Here is a 16,336-nt window from a genome sequence, read left to right as displayed (position 1 = left end):
TGTTTCTCTAAACTTCTCACTAATGCCAGGAATACCATCATCTCTCACACCACCAGGTCTAACATCATTGTATCCATCAAGTCCCCAGCTCCCAAGTAATATCCACTTCAGCAACTATTGCAAGTCACGTACCGCTGATTCACCATTTGTCGTCAAAATCACCTATACGTGCTAGAGACATTAAGCGAGGGAAGGTGAGCTCTTTCTTGTTTTCTTTTTTCATTGAACCATCAGTGACCAGTCTCTCCCTTTCATTAAATGACTTATAACAACCAGAGGCAGTTGTGTAGGAGTTATGGCTTTGGTCGCAAGCAGGTTGTCAACAGCAGCTCCAATAGTGGTAAATTTCAAGGAGAAGTAGGTTGTAGATATGTTTGTGTTAAGGGCAGATGTCCACAATAGGCAGTAAAAATCAGGCCTATTGTTTGTGCAGTCTAGTTCTTTTCAGCCATCAAACTGTGTGACAGAAGAGATGTAATGTCTGCATTTGTGCTCAAAAATAGCTTTCTCCATCTTATTTTGTTTGTACTTTTAAATTAATACAAATGCAAAAAGTTACTGCAAACACATTTATTGTATTACTTTAAATTAAGCAGTATCAAGGCATTGCACATAATACAATATTAAGGTGTGCACACAAAGGTGTCCATGTACCCGCTGAGATTTGTGACAGTTATGTAACCACACAGAAAAAGTGTTCTATTGTATATTGTGACTACAAAATCCACATGGTACAACAAAATATTCAGTGTCTTTTGCATTCTAATGAGGCAACAAGCAACTTGCCGATACTTCAATTGGCAGCAACCAAAAAGATAAACACTGATGAATGATTATACTGAATGAATAAATCAAACATTAAAATTAGGTCATTGACTGTCATATTGTACCAAAGTTCACCTTTCTTGGCTTTGGACTTTATACAGGGATTGTGCGTTACAATATCAAGGTCATGCATGTCGATGTTCACATATACAGTCTCGCCAATATCAGCTCCAGCATATTATCAGGGTAAGTATATATTGGGCAATGTAAATTTACTATTTATAACTTCATATCCAGTGACCTAGAAATATGTTGGTAGTCAATACTGTGCAGTCTGCATAACTGCAGGGCAATATTTAAACTTCAATACTGTGGTCGAACACTGTACGACTGTTTGAGCATGTCTCTTTAAATGTTTGGATTTTAGTCTATTAAAAGTGCATAATACTGAACCTTGTACATTGGAAGTGCCTACCTCGTTTCCCCCCTCAGGCAGTTATTCTGTCCTTAGTGCATAAAGATTTAACCACAGTTTAACCTCCAACTTTAGTTATCAACATGATAAACAAGTGCATCAAAATGGCTGATGGTTGCCCAGTCAATTTAAGCAAGAATTCTGTATGGTGTTGGTAATGACGACTTTCACTTGAACGATAAAATCAGTACTAAGGTAACATATTACATAGCTTTGATAGAACGTGTGCCCCTTCTTCAGATGAACTTTTAACCACGGATTTGCAGTTACTGATCCATATGACTAAAGGGGTTTTGATAGATTTTGAAAGTACTGACATTAGAAGGATCATTCACAAGTGAAATAATGTGTTGCTGAGTTTGTTGTTGTGCATGGTTCATTTTAGCATAAAATCACAAAGCACCAATGTCTGTACCTGTATGTCCATGGTGGATGCTAGCAGAATAAAAGCATTAAGCATTGGAAAAAATGGAGAACTATCCCAGGTAAAAATCAGCAGTGTGCTCCTTAAAATGAATGTACAGTAATTTGTCTATACTCACTTTGTTGGTCAAACAAAGGGATCAAGAATCAGAATAGTAAGGGACAACCCTTGCAATACACCAGCAGTGTGTAGCTGAATGTGGGGCTAAGACTCATTTGGCAACATCACCGTTGTATCGAACCATGACTCCCGCCAACTTATTGTGTGAACCAGTGAATACTTTATATGGGCCCAAACTATAGGAAGCCTTGTAAGGAATGCCTTGTTGGTTATTTGTCATTTGTGCACATGGTAGCCATCACAAGTTCTCAGGGTCTCCAGAATTATGTGATCATGCGGCTGCAACGTTTTCTGCATAATATTGAACTTACCGCTCTTTCCTCATAACCTACAATCTGCTGCATAATTTGCAGATTGCAAAACAAAAAAGATCATTGATTCTAACTCAAACAGATCAAATGTTACTAAAAAAAAGGACCACCCATGGTGCCAGGCAGAGGCTGTCCCTTTGCAAAGTTTAACTAGTCACCTTACACCTGCTGATTACTGTATTCAGGGAGTCAGCTAAAATGTTTTCTCAGGCAGTATCAATGTGTGTTAAATAAACAAAATAGCAAAATAATACTGCCACAGCTTGTGATGCAGGATGCCTCATAATTTGCCTCCTTCTCCCACACCATAATCTGGTTGATCCTGCTGCATAATTTGGTCACATTATTATCTGATCCTCCATGGATGAATAATTCCAGTGACCCTGTATATAACCTACAATATATCCGTGGTCACAAGGCCTGTTTATTGCGTTGTCGTGGTATTCTATGTGGTTGTTCTGTACAAGCACAGCCTGTCCTTTGTAGAGATGCATGACCCCATCCGTTGCTACACCACCTCAAGTCATTCAATTGAAATGCTGCTGTTATTACCTCAGTGAAAGTCTTGATATCATTATCAAGGCCACTGCTCAATTCCTTCAAGACACTGAATGTGCTTTTGATTAAAAATCCCTGAGACTATACCTCTCAATCGTCCCAAATGTTCTGGAGACGTCCATGTTAAGATCTGGAATTCGCCTAAACCGCAATGCAGATTTCTTCTATGTCCCTCTTACAATCCACTCTGCTACATAAAATTCTATTGACAGCTACTGTCATAGCTGCACATAACTAAAGCAACACATTTCTCATTTTCAGCTCTTTCTAGGTAAGCTAATGTGGAGAAAAATAAAAAATAATAAACGTGTTACTAAACTCACCCAGTTCCCAACTATCACTTTCATTCCATTAAACATTTACAACCTCTCCTCTTACTCACTGACTTTTTGCCCGTCTTTGGCCATGTACAACGCTCCGCTGCCTTTTGTCTAGGTTTGCACTATAGAAATCCCATATACATACGTACATTTGAGACATGTGGTGGTGTGAACAGCAGCTATAGATGACCGGATGTAAATAATGCAGAATCCAATATACATTAACAGCTAAATAAAGCGATTTTCTGCAAGAAACTTCCCTTCTACTCCCGAGTTGCTACTGTAATTATCTATTCCTAAAGCTATGTAAAAATTGACACATGCGCACTGCGACCACCCACTCATCTTGTACCCCTATTACTATTTAAAGTACTATGCTGCCCCTTGTGGCCAGTTCCATGTTACAAAATTCTCCCCAATTATATCAAAAATATATGTTACTCCTCTCAGAAACTTAAATCAATGAAATTTTGGTAGCAGACATTTCTAGCCTTCAAATGAAAGACTCATGTGTGGGCCATGTATGATTCCTTGTAATGGTTAGCCCATTTGTTGGTATTACCCTGTCTGAACTAAAATGGTTTACAACACACTGAAGCTTCTTCATTGGAGTAAGAAATAAATAAAACACTAATTCTATACTCACACTAAAATGCAAAAAAAGATTCCTATAAATAGAATAATGATAGCTCTGCTACTGTGACCGTATAAATAAATCTTGCAACAGCTTGCACTCTGGATCTGAAAACCCAACCTGCACTAGGTGAGGCAAGATTAAAGTAAATAAGGGTTGTCACGGTTTTTGATATATTTTGAAAAAACACAGCACTGTTAAAAAGACAAGAGTAAACCGCATGTTGGTGATTTAACAAGGAGGAATTAAGCTTTCCAGCTCTATTTCTAACTACTTATATTTTTTTGCAAACACTATTTGGTACATTGGTTTTGAAACATACAATTATTTCTTAAGGAAAATAGAGATTATGGGCCTGATTCACAAAGGTAATTTACACTTTTGGGTAAGTTTACAATTTTGAGTAAGCTTGCTACTTTTCGGTATTTGCAAACTGCACGTTTCTTTCACTTTAGTAGTAACTTGCACCTTTGTAGTTAAGTCCAGCACTACACATGGCCAACTACTGGTACTGCAAAACGTTCCCACAGAAAATAATGGAGGTAGAGACTTCCAACAAAATTGTTAGTGACTACAAAATTGTAAGTGACTACAAAATTGTAAGTTGCAAAAGTGCAGTTTGTGAGTAGCACTTTATAGTACGTCTTGTAGAACTACTATAGTACTACAACACATACTACAAATTGCAGTTTGCGAATCAGGCCCTCCATGCTCACAACATTCTGTAACCACCCCACTTGCCTACCACACCTGCTTGCCCTCATACCATGGTCTAAGAAACAAGACGTAGAAACTGCAACAATTCTCAAACACAGGGCAAATATTTTATGCATTATATCAGTGACCCTACACTTAATTTCCAGCATTGCAGAGTGGATGTTGCTGCATTAGTTGATGTGTCATCATGTTGTGTGACGGTTCAGAGTTTTGAATCCAATCGCAGGTTGTGCATTGCAACAGTAGTGACTCTTATCACTTGTTGACCAGGCCAACTTAGCTGTTGGTAGAAGGAATGTATGTGCTTCTAGAATGTACATAGTGGCACCACTGCACTTGCAATCCCGGTGTCACAACAACGGTGTGGCAGTTTAGTGAATTCACAAAAAAGGTTTGCACTCAAAGAACTCGCCGGGAGCTCCATCAAAAACATCAGGGAAAGGACAAATAAATCTATCGCACTAAGCTGTACCTAAATTGAAATAAATACATAAATAAGTAAGCCAGGAGTTCCCAATCACTGACACCAAATGTTCCTCGGCTCAGAGAGTGAAGCCTGCACCCTCTGCGCACGGGGCCTAGACCTGCAGACCTACTGTGCAAAGGAGCTTGACGACACCAGCCAACGATAATTGAGTTTTGTCTTACATAAGACAAAGTGTCCCAGGTACACATTAGCAACCGTCTGCATGGCATGCTACATATAAAATCAAAGTTTAAAAAAGTTTTGAGTAGAGCACTTGGTTGTCCTCCGAAACAAAGTTTGTATGTGAATACAAATAATCTATTTAGCTGGTTACCAAAACGTACAGAAAGAAGCACTGCTTCTTTGGACTTAGAATTTCTATCAACAGTAATTTGTAATAGTCTGAAAAATTAGGATCCCAGTAAAGAGTTCTGCATTGAACGATAAACCAGATGAAGACGCACTGGATGCAAAGGGGTGCTTCAGGCCATCTTTAGTGCTGATTTCTCATTGGCGCACAGGAGGGTGACGTAAGGCACGCCAATGAAAGCCCACTTCTCACTGGGCCAGAACTTGATGACAGGACCTTGTTCCGGGATCTCAGAGGCAGCGTCAAAATAGGCGAAGCAGACAACGCCAAGGTAAGCAGCGAGGCAAATGAAGAGATGCCTAAAGTAAAAGAACAAAAGGTCAAAAGAGAGACATTAGTGACGAGTTCTCTTTCCATCCTTCAAGTACATTAGCACTTTCAAGAGTACTGTCATATATACATGTATAGCATGGATGGGACAACTTTGGCAGTGGTCATGCTTCACATGGTACACCGCCTTAATACGGAAGCTTACAGATTTTAGGAATGAAAACATATGTCCACTGGTCAGAATAGTAAAAATCCCTCACCACACTGACTCATGTAACCATAACATATTAGGTCCTGTAAGTAACCACCTACTTGGGACACTGAGTTCCCTGAGAGGACAGGAAAGATTGACCATGAGGTTTTAACATCCTACTGGAGAAATGTCTACTGTCTTGTGCTTGACTGTCCCCATCAAGGAATATATATTATCAAGGCGCAATCAAGAGAAATCCAGCGTGCCCTTTGATGGCACTCTGCGTTTACACTCATTTTTTGCAAAAGATTGTATTAAAAAACAACAAAGCCAATGATGGAGAAGGTCTGTCTTCACAAACTGAACCGTGTCCCTGAAATCAAACTGAAAAATGGCTAATATGTGTGGGGATTAGGAGTTATCAGGTAGGTAGGCTGATTTACTGCAGATTGTTGTGAAATTTGTTGATCTGGAACAGGTTTTTTTTAGATATGCATTTTCCTTGAGGACGTTAAATAATATTTTGATACATCTGCCTCAACAATTTTGCAGTCTGTTAGTGTGGAAAGCAACAGGTGCTACTAGTTATGTGGAATAACGTTGTATCAGCCATAGTTTCGATTGTTAATAAGGGATTTTACTGGCATTTTGCCCAGTGCTAAAAGCTTTCCAGTTGCGTCAAATAATCTATGCCTTTATGTTTCATCATTCCTGAAAAATCAGCTGGTGGTGTGGATGTTTGCTGTCTAAACGCCGAAGCTGTGGTAATAAGCTTATTAAGTCTATCACAATGCATTTACTACCATCAATATCACTGAACATCTAACCTTTTACTTGGCCTTCAACATCCACTTGTTACATGAAATTATTCTGTCTTTACCCTCCTACAGTCTTTTATCTAAGTCAAATAGTAACAAGCCAAAGTCTGACAGCTGTGTACCAAAGAAATGGATTACTTCATAGAAACAACAATTTTGATGATTGAAGTTTCCCCAGAGTCACATGCTGGGCTTTATTCCTCTATCTAGGCTTGGGTTCGGAAACTTTGTAAAATTCGAAAACCTTTTTCTTCTGGCTATAGCTCAGAGGCAGAATCGAGATGACGCACTGTGACATCAAGCGTAAGACCACAGGGACGTAGGAGGGTCACATGTGAATATAGAGTTTCAAGCTACAAACCATGTTGTTACAAGTAAGTAACCCATTTCCTTTGCAGAATACATCCCCTATAGATTCACATACTGTGCATCCTTTATACAGAGGTATTAAGCATCAGTGGAGGATGGAAGTCAAGTGTGGGTGGATGCAAATAGTTGCTTATGCAGTGGCGGCTTCTCCGCAATGGTGGAGCAGTGTAGCGCTGCCTGGCGCAGAGCCAGCAAACAAAAAATAAAACGATGCTCTAGCATCGTTTCATTTTTCATTTGTCGGCTCCGAGCCAGCTTGTGCATGGAGGGGCGTGCTTGGGAGGCATGAGGAGGAGTGTTTGTGCACTCCCTAAGTACGCATATGTGTTTGGCCGGCCGTCTCAGGAGCACCAAAACACACATGCACACTTAGGATTCTCCAGCCGGCAGCATTCAGCTGGAGAAACCCCACAGACTTCGGAGCATCTATCCTGCTCCCGCTCAGGCCAATCCTGCAGCACAGAAGAGGGTGGGAATCTGTCCCAGGGGCTGCTGGGACCAGGAAGAGGCCAGCAGGAGCGATGCGACGCTGGAGGCGGCCAGCGGTGATAGGCAAGTTTTTTTATTCATTATTTTTAACATGTCCCCCCTGCGCACGCTAGACCCTCATTAGAAGTTAGGTGGAATAGGGTGATGTCTTTACTGTATGTAGTAAGGATTGCTACTTACACTGTAAGCATTGGTTAATGGCAAGTAGTGCGGTAGGTTCACATGCCCTGTATACTCCTGCCATCTAGTGTTGGGTTCAGAGTTGTAAGTGTGTTTTTTTCTTTGAAGATTTTTTTCGAGTCAGGAGGTAGAATGACTCCTCCTCTTGGTAATTCTGCGCATTGGCATCGACTCATTTGTTAGATTGTTCTCCCGCAGGAGGATGAAAAAGGACGTACAGAACGTGTAACAAAAGAGACATCCATGCTTACATGAATGTATCAGAGAGATGTGTAAAAATATAACTGCAATGGCCACAAGCTAACGAGGAGGGCGCATGTGAACCTACAGCACTACATGCCACGAACAGATGCTTACAGGGTAAGTAACATAATCTGTTTGATGGTATGTGTGGCTGTGGTTACATATGCTCTGTATAGACTGTAAAGCTGTGCCTCTTTAGAAGTGGTGGCTAACATGTGGGAGTTGCAGTAGCTTGATAAGGGGTATGTAGCACTGCCTGACCAACATTAGCATGATGGCTTGCTAAAACATTCACCAAGTAGTGTTTAATTAATGTGTGTGGTGTACAACATGTAACTGCATTACAAATATCAGTTATTGGGATGCTTCCCAAAAAGGCTATAAGGGCTCTTTTTTTACAAGTGTAATATGCTCTGGGAGTTACATTCCCTTGTGTATCCCTCAGTTTACTTATCCCAAATCTCATCTCACTACTATGATGTCCCAAATAACACTTTCTAGACTCTTCCCTCTTCCATGCCACTAATATCTTATTCATTTAACAGACCGGCATGTCCACTGCACAAATTAACTCATATTTCCCTTTACTAATCCAGCACTAATCATTTTTGGTCTCCGGAGTGGCGAGCTACTAGCCGAAAAGCGATCTAACATTGCGTTGGGTGTAGTAAGCGCTATATAAATACAAGTACAGTGACAAATTAATGGCCTTTTGTCTTTTATGTAAGAAGTTTGAATGCATTTTACTATCCACCTAGCTATGCCTGATTTGGATATAGGGTTGCCTTTGTGAGGTGGAGAAAAGGCTACAAACAGTTGTTTCATTTTTCTGAAAGTTTTAGCTCTATCTATGTAGAACATGAGCCCTCCTTTTACATCTAGAGCATGAACACCTCTTTCTGTAACAACATTTGGGTTAAGCAAATAACAGGAAGCTCAATAAATTGATTGAGATGAAACTGTAAGACTACTTTAGGATTTGGACAAACAACCAGTTTGTCTTTATGCATTTGAAAGAAAGGTACTTCTAAGGTAACTTAATGCCTGGAGCTCACCAACACACCTGAGTTAGGTAATAGCAACTAAAAATGCCCCTTTCCATGACAGAAGTTGAAGGGAGCATGACTGCAAAGGCTCCAAAGGAAGGCCCATGAGCCTAGTAAATACAATATTTAATTCCCAAGAGAGTGCTAGAGGTACACGAAGTGGAATTACTTGTTTCAGTCCTTCGATGAATGCCTTGAGGACTGGAATCCTGAAGAGGGATAGATGATGTGTATTTTGGAGACAGGCAGCTATGGCAGAAAGATGCAACCTAATGGAAGTTTATGCTAAATTGGATTTTTGTAAATGTAGCAAATGAAAAATAATGTCCTGTACTGTGGCTTTGCTGGGATTTATTTGTGTAAGTTGGCATTAGTAAACAGAACAATTTCATTTTTCAGCATAACAAGCTCTAGTTGTGGGACTGCATGCTTGTTTAGAAAATTCCATAAAGTCTGTTGGTAAATTCAGGTAACCAAATTTTAAGACCTCAGGTGCCAGATCGCTGGTTGAGCATCCTGAGATCTGGGTGTCTGATTTGTCCATGATCCTGAGTGAGAAGTCCAAACTGTTGCAGAGCTTTTCGTGTGGGACTACTGAAACATCTAATAGGGTTGTGAAACAGGATTGACGTGCCCAGGTGGGAGCTACAAGGATCATGTGCAGTGATGTAAGCCCGAGTTTCCAAACGAGAAATGGAATGAGAGGAAGAGGTGGAAAAGAGTAGGCAAGTATCCCTGGCCAACTCATCCACAGTGCGTTGCCCTTGGATCGTGGTGTCAGAACCTAGAGGGGAGGTTTTAGCATTTTGCGTTTTCGGCTGTGGTGAATAAGTCTATCTGAGGGAACCCCAACTTGTAAAATTATGGATGGAGAACTTTTATATTGAGTTTCCATTAGTGGCTTTGCTGGTGTGTCCTGCTAAGCAAGTCCGCAAGAATGTTGTCCTTTCCAGGCAAATATTCCTCCATGGGATTAATGCAATGGTGAAGAAATATGGTCTGAGCAAGGTGTGACAGCTGAGATAACTGTGCCCCCCCATTATTCTTGTAGGTAGTACATGGCTGTCATATTGCCCATCCAGACTAGGACAACTTTTTGTGATAGAGGAGGAAGGAAAGCTTTCAATGCTAGGAAGACTGCCTGAAGTTCCAAGTAGTAAATGTGAAGGGATTGTTGTTTGGCATCACAGAGATTTTGTGTTGTTAGGCCTTGTAGGTGTGCATCCCAGCCTGTTTCTGATGCATCTGTGATTAGAATGATATGAGGCACTGGGTCCAAGAAAGGTCGCCCCTTCAACAGGTTGTTACAATTCCTCCACTGCAGAGATCGTGAGTGTGGCAGTCTATCAACATTAGATCTTGCTGTGCTTGAGACCACTGGTGAGAGAGACACTTGCAGTGGGCACATGTGTAGTCTTGCATGTGGAACGATGGCAAGGCAAGACGCCATCATTACCAGTAGACGTATGACAGTCCAAACTGTGAAGTGAGGTAGAATTGTTTGAAAATGTTGTATCCGAGCTGGACTGAGATAGGCTAACCCCAACTGTGTGTTGAGCGTTGCTTCTAAGTATGGTTGATTCTGAAGAGGTTTTAAGATGAGAATTGGGGACACTGATGGTGAACCCCAAGCTGTGGAGTATATCTACTGTCAACTAAATGGGTTATTCACATTGTTGATGGGTGCTGGCTTTGATTCGCCAGTCCTCTTGGTATGGGAATGCGTGAATATTTTGTCGTCTCAAGTGTGCTGCCACTACTGAGAAGCACTTTGTGAAAACACAAGGCACAGCAGTGACTCCTAACAGAAGAACTTTGAATTGGTAGTGTTTCTCTGCTATAACAAACCTGCGGTATTTGTGATGAGCAAGGTGTATGGGTATGTAAAAGTAAGCGCCCTTTAGGTCCAGTGTGGCCATAAAGTCCCCTGTTGAAGAAGGAGAATGGCATCCTGTAGAGAGACCATGTGAAAATGTTCCCCGAGGATGTAGCCATTGAGTGGTCTGAGATCCAAGACTGGTATTAATGACCCATCCATTTTTGGAATGAGAAAGTATAGCGGGTAAACTCCTATTCCCTGTTGTTGAAGAGAGACTGTTTCTATGGGCCCTTTGAGGAGAAGGGCTTGCACTTCTTGCTTCAGAAGTGTTAGGTGATCGTGTGTTAACCTGTGAGTGTGAGGTTGGATGTTGGGCGGTGTGGTAAAACGCTCTAGACAATAAACATGTTTGATGATGGCTAGTACCCATTGGTCTGTGGTGATGGATTCCCAGACTGGATGGAAAAACTGAAGTCTTACCCTGACAGGTGGTGTGTGGTCAGGGGAGAAGGGTTAAGCAGTCACTGTTTTAGCAGTGGAGAATGTGCCACAGTGGATACCCCCCTGCCTCTGCCTTTATTGTAACCCACTCTAAAGGAGCCCCTGAAAAACCTTTGGAGTAGGTGGATTGGCCCTGCTTCTGTTGGGAATTGGAGGCATTAGTGTTTGAGGATTTATATCCACCCCTGTAACCTAAGTGACAAAAAGAGCCTCTAGATATATTTGTTTGCAAATCACTCATGGCTTTAGCAGTGTCTGCATCTTTTTTTCATTTCGTCCAGGGTGATATCAACCTGAGTGCCAAAAGGATGTTCCTTGTCAAAGAGCATGTTAGGAACTGCTTGCTGTACTTCTGGCTTAGAGTCAGAGTACCTGGGCCAAGCATGTCTGCTGAGAAGGACATTAGTGTGTATTGCTCTTGCTGCTGTATCGGATGCATCAAAGGCACATCTGATGGAGTTATTGTGAAGGCCTGACCCAATGCCACAATTTGTTGCCCCTTTTTACGTTGCTCCTCAGGGAGATGTTGTAACAACTCTTCCATCTCATCCCAGTGAGCCCTATCGCAGCAAGCTAGAAGTGCCTGGGAATTGGCAATATGCCAGTGGTTAGCTGCTTCAGCTTCAACCCATTTCCTTGCTGCGTTAATTTGCTTGCTCTCTTTTTCAGAGGATGGCATATCTCCAGTTGCTTGACTAATAGCTCTTTTACTTACAGTGGTAACAACTATAGAGTCTGGTGGTACCTGACTTCGTATAAACAGAGCGTCCGATGGGGCTGGTTTATATTTTGTATCTATCCGTAGTGTAATAACCCTGGAATGGATAGCCTCCTTGAAAATATCATCAGCATACCGCAACATACCAGAAAGCATAGGTATAAACTGTGTGTCCTTGTGTGTTGAGAGGAAATCATCTTCCAATGATTCGTTATGTAACTGAACACCATGGTAGGTAGCTGTCCTAGCAATAACCTGTTGGTAGGCACTAGCATCCTCAGGAGTGGAGGCTCTAGCGGAATATAGATCCGGATCATCAGGTGTTATGAAATTAGTATCATCAATGTCCCATGGGTCTGGGTTTCCTAATAGGTCTTCCATACCAAAGTAGTTGATCTAGATGAGCATGGACGTGTATCATCTATAGGTTCATGATGTGGAGATGAACGAGAGGAAGAAGGGGATGGTGAAGGTGGTGATGGTGGGGGAGGTGGTGGAGTAGGGCTTGTAGCAGTGTCCTGTGTCCTTTTTTTTAGAGGCACAGGAGTGTCTAAAAATTCTTTAAAAGTCAATTGCCTTTTTGGTGGAGGAGAGGCCATTATTATGCCAGTTCTGTATTGCATCTTGATCTTCCTTTGACTAATATCCATGGTTTTGAGGGTAGACTCAACAGGAGACTTCGAAACTGGAATGTTTCGAAGTTTTTGTCTCAGATGGTTTCAGAACTGAAGACTGCTTTGAGGATGTAGATTCGGTTGGTTTTGGAAACCATCATTTTGAAGCAAAGGAATGTTTTTTGGCAAGCACCGAGGCAGAAGCAGTCAGTTGCCGGGTCAGTTCAAAATAGTGGGAAGAGACCGACAAGTGCCAAATCCAAGGAGATCAATACCAAGGATTTAACCTTGGTGGAGGTTTTCGGGGCTGAACCTGAGGGTTGTGCATTCAAGATGTCTTTTCGGATCAGACAATAGCCACATGGCAGTCCCCGACCTCTAATAATGGAAAGGGCGAAGGTTTGGAGGTCTTTTTGGTGGAGAAACAGGGGCAGGGTCAATAGTACTCACGCGCTGCTCAGGTAGCAGGGTGAACTCTAATTTCTCCTCCACGACGAAGCCAGAAATGTCCTCAACTGAGAAAGGGTTCTCTTCCTCCTCTGCAGAATGCTCTTTCTAGGCATGCTCTTCTCCGAAAATGTTGTGTGTGTCGTCTTCAGTGTGATGAGACATTTTCAGCTGATGTGCCCTTAGATCCTGGAGAATCTTTATAGATTGGAAAGGCGAACAGGCATCCCAATCAGCCTCACAAAGATAAGGCGCAAGGCAAAGATTGCACACATGATGTTGGTCCGTGTGTGTGTACTTGGCGTGACACTGCAGGCAAAATCAAAAAGGTGTCCGGTCCATCACGAATACATCTTCAGCACTTTGTCTTGGAGTATTGGGAAGAAGGGCGTGAGAGACACTGGAATAGTAATCAGCTCAGTAAGTGAAGTGATCTGTCTTCCAGAATCCAGAGAACTTGAAAAGAGAGCCTCCCCCATGACTTGTGGGATTCACAATTTGTTTCCACTGTAACTTTAATTAGTGGTGAGTTTCAAACATGCTTAAAAGATAAAGAAAACGGAGTTCTTTTTAAATATCTGTGACAGTAAAGTAACCGATGCAGTTTTTTCTCGCAACTAGCTCTTTGACACAAAGAGTGAGAAGCATCAGAACCCAGGGCACAAAGAGAATATCTGTTCATGGTCACCGTAGAAGCTCGTTGAGCCCTGACACATTAAGGCTAATGCCTGGGGGAACGTAAAAAACCCTTCCACTGAAGGAAGATGCATATTCCAGGGAGCGATGCAATGCACTGCCCGTTGGTACTACACTGGGAAGCTGTGAAGATCACACAGTTTGTAATGAATCCCTTTATTGAGTTGGAATTTAAACATGGCTGCCTGCTTGGCCCAGTTTGCAGCTTAGGAATTAGAGCTTCTGAAAGAGCTGGTAAAGTGGTGTGAGTTGTATTATACCCCAAATATTTTGTAGTCATACACAAGATTTACAGTGAGCAGCCCCCCGATGGGTTACTGCGATTAGGCTGTGCTCACTGGAAAACACAAGTTTAATGGTAAAGCCCTGCCCTAAGGGTGTGGTAGGCGGGTTCATGGTTCATTATCCCATAGCACTTCAGAAATAAAAACATGCAAAAAACCAGGACACTAGTAAGACAGGTAAGATCAGCTGGCAGCATATGGCCTTGTGATACTGATGACAACATAGCTGTTGCAGTAATTCCGAGAATGAGAATTAAGTGTGAAGCAATTTGGATGTAGACATACTGGCACAATAATACTACAAATGTAATCAGCATAATAAATTTGAAATGTATATTAACAGGCTCCTCAGTGTTTATATGGAGTGTTCTCTCACATACTAATCGCCAAAAAGCGCTTCGACTACTCCTCAGGGGTCACATGACAAATTTAATAGCAATTACAATTACAAGAATATATTTAAAGTTTTAATTAGCTGTGGTCTGGTGCCAACTTCACACCCAGCTGTTGTAATTACATCTTCCACAAGCAAAACAATGTTGATAGCTTAATATAGGGACACACTATTTATAATGAAAGTATTTCAGCCAGGGAGTGGGACGGATATAGAATAGAAACGTGTCAGTGATTGCTCTCATTGTGCTGAAATCCTCCCAGCATAACCAGTAGATTTTTACTATATGTTGGGGATAGCGTTCGAGAGCACCTATCGCAATCATGGACCCAAAACCAGGCCTCTTAAAACAGCCAAATAGGTAGAATTGCTCTCTGTTAAGTGGACTCCAAAGGCTTTTATAGAGTTGCAGCCTAGTGCAAACTCAGGTCCACATCTTAGTAGATATACGTTATTTTTTTAGTAAATCTAGGCCTGCTTTCCTCATTCCCTGCGCTGGTGCACTTTTGGCTGCCATGGGCCAATGCACACATCCTTGCACTATAGTAAAATGGTGTGTGTGTTCTGTAAAGGGTAGTTTTTGTACTGGAAGTGGACCCTTCCAGTAGAAAAGCTATCCTTTAACACTTCTCCTGCTTTGTATGAGTGCTGTACAAATCAGGAAAACAAGGAGAAATGAAAACATTTTTGCTCCAAGGAGATGTAGATATTGGTGCAAATCCCTGTCTGTGATGGTTTGTAGATAGGGATTTGCATCAAAACCCATGGGTGGATGAAGAACGCCCGTGCAACACTGATGGAACGCACCCTTAAGGCAAAGTAATGAAAACTAGCGCATAGCACAACTTTTCTCTGCTTTGGGATACCATTCAACGCAAGTACTGATTTGCGTTGGATAGTAACTCCAATCATACACTGTGTCAGGTTTGCGTTACGAAATGAATGCAAACCTGGTGCAATGTATTAGCAAATCTGAGCCTTAGTGTAAATTAACCTGGTCCCATAACTGGAAGTAGCCCGTAGGCATTTGTGATGGGTATAAGTGTAAAAAAAGAAATAACACAAACTGTACTCAGAGGAACTGGCTGACATGGTGAGTGTTCGTAATGCAGGGACTTCTAGTATAAGGGAACGGGCTGCCAATACAGGGTAACAAAAGCTGCCATCCACATGACTGTCTCCAAAGTGGAATAACCATACGAGAAAGGTGGGATCGCTATAGAACATGGCTTCACTGCAACATGTGAGGTGACGATAGGCTGGGCCTCGGTGTCAGAAACAATCCGAACTGGGAACTGTTCTTTTATGGAGGACAGGCGGACCTCATGCAGAATCAAATTGTGGATGAAACCAAAGGTGATGTGATCAAACAACGGGTACACACTTATCGAATGTGGTCTCAAAAAATCATCCAAATAAAGCAACATAGCCCAATAATTAGCAGTAGCAAACAATAGTACTTTTGCAGCCCTCCTGGAGGCCATATTGTTATGACCTTTTTGGTTGGAAGCTTTGAAAAAAGTATTGGCAAAGCTGATAAGTCCGACTTGGATTTTCAGTTATAAGCCAGACCAATTGGCTTTTACAAAGCTACCGGCCTGTTGAATATGTATTTAAGCATCGGCCCAGGAGCTTCGCATGCCCAGGGGTAATTCGCAGGATTTTGCTGGGCTGGCTACTAGGCCGCATAAAGACAGAAGGTAGTTATCTGGCCTTCTCAAAGAGTACTATATTAATATGACTCTGGGAAATGGCTCAAACCAAAGTCCGACTTATGCCCGCTGTGTTTAGGCCAGCCAGAATCAATTGCCCATATCCTGTTTGTATGTCCAGCCTACAAGCAACCGAGGTTGAAATGGCTTAAACCTATTTGTTCCAACCTAGGAACAAGAGATTCTGTAGCTGCTCTAAGGATCCTACAGACTTGTACACATTAACCCATTGTGATTGCTGTGGCAAAATTCTGGAGTTGGGTGTGGGTGATACGGGGTAACAAAATCAAGGGCTTATCATCCTAATCTTTTTACCTGGTTTTATTCTTCCCGTATTCTTAATGAAATTGTAACGGGCCAAGATTTTACTTAATATTTTTAAT

At 41.8% G+C, this 16,336-nt stretch overlaps 1 protein-coding gene across 1 annotated transcript in view; it reads right to left on the bottom strand.

Annotated features, from left to right (window-relative positions):
* Window positions 1-555: 555 nt before the first annotated feature.
* The window catches only part of ACER2 (alkaline ceramidase 2), a 102,455-nt gene continuing 86,674 nt past the window's right edge, over window positions 556-16,336 (bottom strand). The window contains exon 6 of the mRNA XM_086951995.1: window positions 556-5,459. Coding sequence (XP_086808121.1) covers window positions 5,273-5,459 — 187 coding nt within the window. The 3' untranslated portion in view covers window positions 556-5,272. The remainder of the gene's footprint in view (window positions 5,460-16,336) is intronic.

The sequence above is a fragment of the Lissotriton vulgaris genome, unplaced genomic scaffold (genome assembly GCF_964263255.1).
Source record: "Lissotriton vulgaris unplaced genomic scaffold, aLisVul1.2 SCAFFOLD_247, whole genome shotgun sequence".
Lineage (NCBI taxonomy): Eukaryota > Metazoa > Chordata > Amphibia > Caudata > Salamandridae > Lissotriton > Lissotriton vulgaris.
This window is presented reverse-complemented; position numbering and strand designations above follow the sequence as displayed.